At 40.0% G+C, this 11,308-nt stretch overlaps 1 protein-coding gene across 4 annotated transcripts; it reads left to right on the top strand.

Annotated features, from left to right (window-relative positions):
* Positions 1–256: 256 nt before the first annotated feature.
* LOC101757795 (kinesin-like protein KIN-12E) lies at positions 257–11,199 on the top strand. Of its 4 annotated transcripts, none has more exons than XM_022824552.1 (33): positions 261–789; positions 1,177–1,332; positions 1,421–1,504; positions 1,584–1,644; positions 1,758–1,894; positions 1,973–2,065; positions 2,172–2,332; positions 2,397–2,471; positions 2,988–3,075; positions 3,171–3,229; positions 3,321–3,384; positions 3,471–3,536; positions 3,614–3,760; positions 3,834–3,938; positions 4,092–4,288; positions 4,424–4,493; positions 4,578–4,634; positions 4,851–4,930; positions 5,050–5,107; positions 5,176–5,232; positions 5,326–6,255; positions 7,178–8,380; positions 8,462–8,569; positions 8,847–8,998; positions 9,089–9,176; positions 9,254–9,328; positions 9,399–9,635; positions 9,765–9,863; positions 9,953–10,027; positions 10,113–10,171; positions 10,266–10,377; positions 10,547–10,642; positions 10,725–11,199. In XM_022824552.1, the coding sequence occupies exons 1-33, from the start codon at positions 364–366 to the stop codon at positions 10,854–10,856; spliced, it is 5,607 nt and encodes a 1,868-aa protein (XP_022680287.1). In that variant the 5' UTR covers positions 261–363; the 3' UTR covers positions 10,857–11,199. The 4 variants fall into 4 exon arrangements, with proteins under 4 accessions (XP_022680288.1, XP_022680287.1, XP_022680286.1 ...); XM_022824551.1 differs by having other exon boundaries at positions 262–789; positions 1,584–1,703; positions 1,781–1,894; positions 9,092–9,176; XM_012843780.2 differs by having other exon boundaries at positions 262–789; positions 1,584–1,703; positions 1,781–1,894.
* Positions 11,200–11,308: the final 109 nt, after the last annotated feature.

Below are 11,308 nucleotides of genomic sequence, written 5' to 3'. Positions count from 1 at the left end.
AGCACCAATTCAACAAAAATCAAGGTATATTTAAAGTAGCTCGAAATATTAACGTGCATATAGTTTGACAACCAAAAGTGGAGATCAGCATTAATGAACGGACCTAAGCCAACGGCTTTCCCGATAACCAATTAACCATCTCTCAGCAACTGATCAACGGTTGAGCCGAAAGCCTGCGTCAGATCCAGCTCCAGAGCTCCTGGCACGCACCAGCAGTTCAAATTCGAATTGGAGCGGCGAAGACCCCATCGGCCAACGGCCATTACTGGTCGCCGCCTCTGACCGCCCCGCTCCCAGCCTCCCACTCCACACTCTCGCCACCTCACTCCGCCGCATCACTGCCCCACCCCGCCCGCCTCCGCCATGGCCGCGCCCGGCGCCAGCGCCGGCAGCCGGCGCGCCTCCACCTCCCGCCCCCGCCGCGCCTCCGCGGCGGCGGTGGAGTCCAACGAGAACGACGACCTCGCCGCTGCGCCCTCCACCTCTTCCTCCGTATTCGCACACCCCGCCGCCTCAGTTCCGCATTTCTCGCTGCCCCCGAGGTCGCCGCTCGCGGCCATCGCGGATCCCGGGCGGAACCCGCGGTCCGCGCCGGTGACGCCGAAGTCGCTGGCCGGCACGCCCAGGGCCTGCGTGGCGGGGACTGGGGCCAGGGACCGGACCTCGTCGGTTGGGGCGGCGAGGAGGGTGTTCGATCTGAGGGATCTCGGGGGTCCGGAGGTGCCTCTGGAGGTGCCGCACTTCGAGCTCGACGAGGACCCCGCGTTCTGGAAGGATCGCAATGTGCAGGTATGGGTGTCTGTACTTGATCCTTTGCCCTCCGTGATGTTTTCCACCAGCAGCAATACAAAAAGTACATAATCATCATGTGTCAATTAGATTGGCAACTGCGCCCCCCTAATAATAATGGCCTAGATGACGATCAAGTAATCCTAGTGCTATTTTGGTTTAACAACGCAAAAATCATACAAGTATATGTAGCTAGTATCATTTAACTTGGCTGATACATTGTGAAGGCGTGACATGCTCGTTGAGTTCTAATATTCCATTTGACTGGGAGTGTGCATCATGCCAGTTTGTGACTAAATATATGGCCAAATTCGATACGTATACAGACACCCTTTATGGTTTCTGAAGCTATGGCGAATGCGTGAACTTTTGTTGTGGTTTCTACAGGTGTTGATACGAATAAGACCAATTAATGATACCGAGAATGCCACTCATGGTCAGAAAAGATGCTTGCTGCAGGATAGCTCAAAGACATTGAGCTGGAATGGACCTCCCGAAACAATGTTCACGTTTGACCATGTTGCATGTGAAACAATATCACAGGTGTCTAGTGTACTAGCACTGTTTTCTATTCCCTTCTGGATCAGTTTCCTTTAGCCTAAGCATTTTTTTTTGTCAAACAACAATTTAGGAAAAGCTATTCAAAGTTGTGGGTCTGCCAATGGTGGAGAACTGCATGTCTGGATACAATGGCTGTTTGTTTGCCTATGGTCAGGTAAGACAAAGCTGTACTATACTGTGTCCATAGAATAATTCATCTATTTATATGTGGTTTGATAATGATATTCCTATAGACGGGAAGTGGGAAAACTTACACAATGATGGGAGAACTTGCCAAGTTGGGCAATGAGCTTAGTAAGGACTCTGGCTTGACACCTCGCATTTTTGAATATCTGTTTGCACGGATAAATGAGGTAAGGTGTCTGTATGTTATGTGAATACTTTACTGAACCATTGTTGATCGATAGACTTAAATGTAACAAATGTGAAGGAAGAAGAGCTCCGGAGAGAAGAAAAGCTTAAATATATCTGCAAATGCTCTTTTCTTGAGATTTACAATGAACAGATAACTGATCTACTTGAACCATCATCAACCAATCTTCAGGTGAGCTAATTATGAGTGGGAATTGCTTCCTCTTGTATGAACTAAATGTGAAATCTAACTTTCTATTTTTCACTCTAGATCCGTGAAGATATAAAGAAAGGTGTATATGTTGAAAATCTTATGGAATGTTATGTGTCATCTGTTGAAGATGTTATGTTGCTATTGCTACAGGTGCTCGAATATTTTTCTTCTTTATTATCCTTCTATTGGATCTGAATATCTAGGTGCTGTGCTTGTTAATTGATAACTTCAATGAAGTTTCTGAAATGTTTTCTAGGGGGTTGCAAACAGGAAAATGGCTGCCACAAATATGAATAGCGAGAGCAGCCGCTCACATAGTGTCTTTACTTGTGTAATTGAGAGCCGTTGGGAAAGTGATTCGATGACACACCTTCGTTTTGGGAGGTTGAACTTGGTTGATCTTGCTGGTTCTGAGAGGTGAGTTACATAATAATGTAGCAATCTTTTCTTGCTTCACAAATACTGACTGTGTTCAAACTAGGCAGAAAAGCTCAGGTGCTGAAGGAGAACGATTGAAAGAAGCTGCAAACATTAATAGATCATTGTCTACCCTTGGGTAACCTTCTGTTCTCTGACAATATTCTACATGCACTTTGGTGTCGATCATTCTCTTTTGGACCTGAGACAAAAGTAAATAACTACACATGTCAATCCAGCTGCAAACATATTATTTAGCACACGGCGCACTTCATGCTTATTGTAACCACTTGCAGAACTTATATTGGCATAGCAAATGTAAACCCTTGTACGTTAAGTTTTGCAATTCAACCTGTACTTTTTATTCGAGGAAAAGAAATCAACCTGTACTTTTTATTTTAAAAAAACTGCTCTATTTCATAACCAGACAAAAAATACTCGTGCATGATATTGTTGGTTAACATTTTTAGAACATAACATATGTGTGGAAGTTCATTATTTCTGCGAACCTTTGTTATAAGGTATTAAGGTTCTTTATTATATCAGCATATATGCATATTTTGTTACTAAGATTGATATGCTAGCATGAGAAGTTGTGGTGTAAGAAGCACCAGTGCACCAGTCACAATCATAATCCATCTAAGTCCTCTTTCAGGCTCGTTATCATGACTCTAGTGGATGTTGCAAATGGGAGAAACCGTCATGTTCCCTATAGAGATTCAAGGCTTACATTTCTCCTCCAGGTTAAAATACAGAAAAAAAAGCATGCTCCTGAATGTTTTTCCCCCTCTCACTGTGTCCATTTTTCTCTCTCTGGCTCATTATCATATCTTTCCAGGATTCCTTAGGAGGGAACTCTAAAACGACAATTGTTGCAAATATCAGCCCATCTATTTGGTATCCATCTTCTCTATGTTCATCTTACATTTAGCATTTTTCTAGATACTTCACAATGTGCTTGACTCATTTATGGATTACTATATTGCAGTTCTTCCAGTGAGACATTGAGTACATTGAAGTTTGCTCAACGTGCGAAGCTGATTCAAAATAATGTACTTATTTTTCAAGTGTATCAAATTTGTTAAGATATGTGAATTTTCCCTGATGACTTAATTGGGGATTCATTTACTTATTCTAGGCAAAAGTAAATGAAGACGCTTCGGGAGATGTTATGGCTTTACAAAGGCAGATAGAGGAACTAAAGGTAAAGGTTGTTTTTGCAGAACTCCTTTGTCAAATTAGAGGTGATTCTTTGTATAATGCATGACTTCATCCTAACAGGATCAACTGACATGCTTGAAGAAGCAGCAAAATTGTCCTGGATCACCTGGCTTGCAGCTGCTTGATTCAGACTTTGCGAACGAATTCAAATCTTTGTGTGGAGTAGATGATCAACCAGACTGTGATCTGAATGTACTAAAGCAAAAGGTCACAGTGCATGATTTGCCCTTTTGGTAATATATAGTAACATACAACTAACTACTCATACATTAAATAACAGGTTAGTCACCTAGAAGATGTCTTGGTTGGGAGCCTCAGGAGAGAGAAATCAGCAGAGACCAAGATTGGGAAACAGGAAGCGGAAATACAGCATTTGAACCGTTTGGTAATATTATATTCTGTTGAAGATATCTCAACTGCAGTAAAGAAGAGAAAATAATCGCGTATATATACCCAAATAATCTGAACACAACTTTCTCCTTATATAGGTGAGTAGTGTTTGCTTTTTCATACGGATATTAGCTATCTCTTTTGACAGATCAACCTGATGGAATCTGATGCACAACGCTTGAGGAGGCGACTCGAACTTCGTGGTGAAAAACAAAGATTGCATTCAATGGATGAAAATGCTGCATTGTACCAGGAGATTCAGCTATTGCAGGAACAAATCAATGAGAATCCTCAATTGACTCACTTTGCTTTGGAAAACAAGAGATTGATTGAGGAACTTACAATGTAATATTTCAATATTAAATTTTGAATTCCTAGTGGTTTTTGTTGCAGACAATAAATTTTACATAGTAACTTGGGATCTTTTGATCATTTGATGAATAAACCGGGTTTAGCTTATTCTACTTCACTGACATACAGGCTTCAAAACTTCTACAAGCAAGGGGAAAGAGAGATGTTACTAACAGAGATATCTCTTTTGCGCAATCATGTATATTCAACCCGCCAGAGTTTCTTTCTGCTCTTTTTTTGAAAAAAAATCTTACATGCTATTCTGATACTTTCCTTTTTGTAGTTCCTTCACATTCTTGAGCAGAAATATACAACAGCTCCGAAAAATGTAGAAACTCAGGTGTGTTCTCATTGGTTTTGGTTCTTTACTTATTTGCATCGATGTGGTTTCTGTTCTCTGTTTCAAAGGAAGCCAAAAGCTTAGCCTAAATTTTTATCGAGCAATATCATTATATTATAAGCTGTAAGGGGAAGTAGGACAAATTAGAAGTTTAACTAATTTGCTGCATCATATAATGGAGAACAACATTGTTCTAATTGGATGCAATGGCTTTAGGGTGATGAGACCATCAAGGAGCTTGACAATTGCAGGAAGGAACTGGATGCATGCTTAGAAAACAATGTTCTGTTAGCTCGGTGAGTATTTTTACATCTGTCCTACATCTCAATGTATACTTATATATAGGTTTTAATTATCACTGTTTCTGGGACCTTAAACAATCTAATAATCAATTGACCATTCATGTTGATTGCAGTGAAGTAAATAAACTTCGCTGTGAACTGATACAATACCAGAAGGCTTGCACAAATCAAGTAAGTATGGCGTTTTCACAGCCTCCATTATTCAGTGCTTGAATGCTCATCTTCTTTCATATCTTCAGGTTGCTCCTGAGGCAGAGGAGAATGTTGTGGTCACAAGCATCAATGCAATGGAAAATGTGGGATATTTACTCTTTTGTTGTATATAACCCTTAATTATAGGTTTAAGACAACACGTGACTTACATTTTCCTGTTATTTTGATCACAACAGAATCAAGCTGGACAGAATTTTTCATGTTTATCATCAGATGATGTTAGCAAGCAGTTCATGCAAGCAGGGACCATGGCTAATATTTCAGAATCATTTCAACTTGAGTTACCTTATGAAATTGATAGCGAAGATCTGGAGTCACCTTCTCATTTGCACTATCCAGAAACACATGATTTATGTCATGCCCATGAAAAAGCTCCAGTGATGGGTATACATTTACATGATGAGACTTTATTATGTCAAGAGAGTGAAATGGTGAACTCTAGGAAACATCAATCACATGAAGAGTTGGAGCGCCTTAAAAGAACAAATCGAGAGCTCACAGAAAAGTTAGTCATTATGGCTGAAGAAAGTAACAGGCTTTCAGAGATTATTGTTGCAAAAGATGTAGAAATTGCTTCTTTGTCTGAAGAATGGGAGGCTGCAATTTTTGATCTAATGAGCTTCTTAACAGATGGATGTAGATCACTAGATGATGCATATCAGAACATTGATAATATGATTAGCTCATTTCCTCACAGTAGTAGTTCTGTAAGTGAACATGTGGAGAAGGCTATGAAAGTTAGCATTGAGAAGGAAAAGATGATCTTCAAACTTCAAATTGAACTACAAGCTGCACAGAAAATTGGCAGGGAAGTGAAGGAAAAGTTGCACATTTTAAGAGGTGCAACTCTTGCTATTACTGAAGCTCAGCAGTTGGATAATGAAGAAAGCTCTCAGGAAGAACTACAACTAGTAGGTTTATTGCACCAAAAGGATTGTATAATACAAGAACTAAAGAACCATTTGAAAGCAGGAAAATGTCGCTTTGCAGAAACAGCAGAAGAACATTCTTGTAATGACCTAATATTGCCTGATAATTCAGTTGACATGATTGAGGAACAGCCTGATGAAAATGAACCAACAGGTCAAGCTAATCCAGATTACCAGGTAAGCTCCAAGCTAATAGACAGCTACATGTTTGGATGCATGCATCTGATGAGAATAGTGGCAGATATTATTTCCATAGACAACTTAACCTACTAATGTTGAAACGGAAAATATAACTGATAGGATCTCCTGTATAGGTGAACACAAGCAATGGCTGACTTTAACCTTCCAGAAGCGTGGTTCTTTATTAAAACTAACCAAGTCCATTATCCAACTTCCTACCAGCTCTCACTATCACTTCTTCAGCCCTACTGTAACTACACACCAAGTTGTAGGCTATTTATGTTTTCTTATTACATTATTTTACTAGGAAACAATCGCAATGATGGTTCACAAGCAGATCATGTACCATTATGTATCAGAACTGTAGAATGTGTCAATCCGTATTTTAAAATTCTTGATCATTAAGAAACGCAAAAGTTAACTTTTATGTGGAAATGGTACTAGTAGATTTGGCATCAAAATACACTCTCAAGTTTTGCTAACATATTATTGAAAAGTTAGTGGTCAATGATGATGCCTGTTCATATTTTGTCAGACATTTATGTAGAAACAGAGTATCATGCTAGACCAACATAGAAAAGTTAAATCGAACAGCAGTTGTCAGGCTAAGAATTATGCTACATAGACCTTTGCTATATGAAGGCTTACTATATTTGCAGCTAGACACTAGTATAATCAATCATGTTTCGTAATATGTACAAAGTGATTTATCTTCCATACCATCTTTAACATATAGTTTTACATGGGTGATGACATCAGCATCACCGATCAGAATATGCGATGGAAATTATGTTTTGATTGAAATGATATAAGGACAGAAAAAATACAAGCTTTCTTCATACACCCCAGTTGATGTTTTCTGTCTGGGTTATGAAAATATGATTGATAATGTGGAACTTCATTGTGCTAAACCTTGCAGTCAAAGCTTGATAGCATGCTACATCTTGTTGAAGACAAATCAAATAAGGTTCTGACCTTATTCTCAAATTTTGAGGCGGCTCAAGAAACCATGGAAGAGGCTGAACTTATGCTTTCAGCTTTGTTGAAGGTCAATGAAGAATTGAAACTTGAAAGAGATAATTGTAGGCAAGCGGTGGAATTGTTATTGTCTGAGAAAACTTCTCTGATCAGTGAGTTGAAGGAACTTGAAGCATCAAGTTCTTGTACATCACAGAGGTATGACAAATTGCACCAACAGATAAATGATTGTGTAGTAGAGATGGCTGAGCTTGCTTCTACAATAAGGGGGTCGTTTCAGCAAATGCAAAGGGTCTCTACAGTAGAACTCTTTGCTCTTTGCTCGGAGATTATTACTTTTGGCCAAGACTTGAAGAGATGTATAAGGGAGTCAAGGTCATATATAGTTAACATGGCATCACTTATAGAAGAAAAAGGCAGATCTACAAAGCAGTTCCAGCACCTCAATGCAAATACTTCTGGGTCTGCTTGTCAGCAGGTAGAGTCGCATACATGTCAATGCGGTAGCAGCAAACCTGACTTTTCTCAATCTGATTATAGTACAGATTATGCATCACTCAGAAGAGAGTTTGACAGGAAGATTAATATAGCAGAAGGATTGTCTTTTGACCTCAAACTACTGCAAGAGTCCACCTCAAACGCGAAAGATATGAAAGACAAAGCTGATGAAATATCTACTGCCCTTAGCAATGTTCAAAGAGAACTAGATATAAAAACTGATGCAATGGAAAACATGTTAAGAAAACAGAAGGCACTTGAGGAAGAACTGGTTGAAAATGGTGCTGTACTCACAGTTTTAAGATCAGAGTTAGAGAGATCTCAAAGTTTATCATCGGCGCTATTGAAGGAGAACAAAGATCTGAGAGTAATGTTGGAAGAGGAAACTGTGAAGAATAGTGAAATAAAAGTCCTGTTGGAAGACAAAGTTAATGTCATAGAGGGATTGGAGAGCCAGATACTTTTGCTAAATCGTTCTGAAGTGGGGCAATTAATGTCAGATATTGAAGAATTAAAAAATAACATTAAAATAATGAATAGTAATAGGGAAAATCTCCAGGCAGAGATACTTACATTAAGGGACAAGCTTGAGATGGCAATGGCTTTATCTGAGGAAAATGAAGCTGCTGCTATTGAAGCTCGTCAAGTAAGTATATTGTATTTGGTTCTTGCCCCATCCAAAACTCGGAATTTAATTTGAATGTGTTCGCTCGTCATGCTTCTGTAGACTGCAGAGATCAGTAAAATCTATGCTGAGGAGAAAGAGGAGGAAGTTAAGATTCTTGAACGATCTGTTGAGGAACTTGAAGGAACAGTAACTGTACTCGAGGAAGAGGTACGGGTTCTTTATTTCTCTTCTTCCTTTTGATGCTTTCTCGGCTTATCAGACAACTTCTCATAATGAAATACATGGCTGCTAAATAGTGATTACAATGCATATATGTCATTGATCTGAATCAAGCCACATTAGACAGCACAATTTTCCATTTGCCATTGGATTTAAGCTTTTCTGATGTAACTATGCACGGATTGGTGTGTGAACATGGAGAGCCATAGATTTGTATACTTTGTTGCATAGTATTAGCTGTGACATATTCTTGTTTTCACTGAAGGTATGCAACCTTAAAGAGGAAGTAAGGAGCTATCAACTACATAAACAATCTGAAGACCAATTACAAGCTGTTGGTGACATGCTTTCTGTAGAAAAAGCATCAAAATGTGATGCTGCTGGGGAATTGTGTCAAGGGAAATGTCATCTAGAAAAGTAAGAATTCTATTGAATTGCTTTTTTGTTATTAGGCACGCGTAAGATGTCTATGTGAGCTTGTTTCAGTTGATTGCATTTTCAATGTAGAAGATTACAAGCTGAGATTCTTGCACATCAAGATGTTAGAAAGAGGATTGAACATCTCACACTGGAAGTAAAACATAAAGATGATGAGGTACTTGTCTAACTGTTTGAGATTTTGAGTCCTGTCTTCTCTTAATAATTCTTCTAATACGTGTTTCATTTATACAGATTAGGCAATACAAAGAGCATATTGCTGAATTGGTCCTGCACTCAGAAGCACAATCTTTGTTGTATCAGGAGAAGGTATGGGCACTGCTTATGCTATTTTGTAAGTATCATTACTGCAGATATGCTAATAATTCTTGTTGTACAGTATCATGAGATGGAGCACATGGTTTCAAGACAGAAGTTTGTTCCACATGAATCCAGTTCTGATATTGTCCATGCCAAAACTGAAAAGCCTTCGGGGCGAGCAAGAGGATCTGGTTCACCTTTCCGGTGCATATCTAGCATTATTCAACAAATGAACTCTGAGAAGGATCAAGAAATTTCAGTGGCACGCCAACGAATTGAAGAACTAGAAGGGTTGGTTAGTGGTAAACAGAAAGAGGTAACATTTGATCTTTTGTTTTCGCAATAGTTTGGATTGAATTATTTGGCACTTGTCAGTATATGTTTTTGTCTCCTTTGGTAAACAGAAAGAGGTAAACAGCTTATGTTTTTTTCTCCTTGACTATAGATATGCTTGCTAACCTCGAGACTGGCTGCTGTGGATACCATGACGCATGATATTATAAGGGAGCTACTTGGCGTCAAACTAGACATGACAAACTATGCTGTAAGTGGCAGAAGTTTCTCCAAGCTGCTAAACGTTAGGTGTCACTTTTAAACAATTCATTTAGTGAGATTTGTTGTTCGCATGTCTAGAATTTGCTTGACCAAGAAGAACTGCAAAAGCTGCTAATAGCATCCCAACAACAAATTGAACAATCAAAGGCGAAGGTAGGCCACCAAAAACTCTGTGCTACAAAGTTGCATCATACAATGAGATGGTATTCCTCATTTTTCTTCTGTTTTGCCACTGCAGGACACAGAACTCGAGGTGCTCAGAGAAGAACTTGGTCGTCTCATTCTGGAAAGGGACAGGTGAAACTTCTATTCCTGAATGTTCATCTGATCATTTTGCTTTTAGCTGAAATTACTAAATCAAGTGAACATGCTGCATTTTGTTTCTTTCAAGCTTGCTTGATGACATGGACCAAAGGAAGACAGATCTATTGGAGACTCAACTGCTTGTTGAACAGCTTGAGCAAAGGGAGCAAATGTTGGAAACGCAGATCGAAATATTGCAGGTCAGCATTCGAGAGCTTCCTTCCCAACATCATTCCACTACTGACCTGCAAATTATATGGGGGCATTTCCTCATATGCCACTGGAAACTTTGAGAAACGCTGCAACATATTTCTATTCAGCCTTCCCAGACTGACAAATGCTAAACTGTACTTGTGTGTTCTTGTATAGTTGGAGAAAGATAGCCTTCAACAGAAGATAATGGAGATGGACGAGACCATGGAGCTGCTAGTCGGATCAAATCAACCAGATACAAATCTACGAATGGTGAAATGCCTTTACTAGAAAGTAGAAATGCTGACCACTCGGCAGTTAATTTTGCGTTCTGATTATCGGAATATTCCTGCAGGGTGATCATGGCAGCAGCGAGTTCAGCAGGAGGCTAGCTCAGTCGGACATGCTCCTCTCCCACGCGAGGCAGGAACACTCTCGCAGCCACGCGACCCGAAGCTCGAGGGCGCATCATGGCCGATATCGCTGAAGGATTGCTGGTGCGTCAGACGTCGGACACCGCTTGTGTTTGCAGATTGGCAGCGGCACGACCACGTAGGGACTTGTACAGATTGTTTCGAGAGCTGAGGTCCAAACGGCGATGACTAGAAAAAACTCTCGACGTGTAGTCTTAGGACCTGCGCGCCTGTAAATCTGATAAGTGAGAATGCAATGTACGCGTTGCTTTTGTGAAGTGTTCTACATGGTAGATTCCGGCTTTCAACAAAGATTTAGTTCCCTGAACCGGCTCAAAATGTCACGATCTCACCGAGATCGTTTCTGTCTTGTACAATTGTGACCGACGTTTACGGGCTACGGCTCCAGTTGAAATAGGATCGCTATCACAGGGATATGAAGTTCTGAACCTCGCTAAATATCAACAAGAGAAATGGTCAAGATTTCAGAACTCTTGAAATGGATCGATGTACATGATTCGTTCGA

This window comes from Setaria italica, chromosome II, assembly GCF_000263155.2.
Source record: "Setaria italica strain Yugu1 chromosome II, Setaria_italica_v2.0, whole genome shotgun sequence".
In the NCBI taxonomy this organism is placed as follows: domain Eukaryota; kingdom Viridiplantae; phylum Streptophyta; class Magnoliopsida; order Poales; family Poaceae; genus Setaria; species Setaria italica.
Note: the sequence above shows the minus strand (reverse complement) of the source record. Positions and strands in the feature narration are given on the sequence as shown.

Coding starts and splice junctions, on each gene's coding strand:
- LOC101757795 (XM_012843780.2), top strand. CDS start 364: ATGGCCGCGCCCGGCGCCAGCGCCGGCAGCCGGCGCGCCTCCACCTCC. Junction 3,939..4,091: donor TACAGCATTTGAACCGTTTG/GTAATATTATAT, acceptor CTCTTTTGACAG/ATCAACCTGATGGAATCTGA. Junction 9,177..9,253: donor TAAAACATAAAGATGATGAG/GTACTTGTCTAA, acceptor TCATTTATACAG/ATTAGGCAATACAAAGAGCA.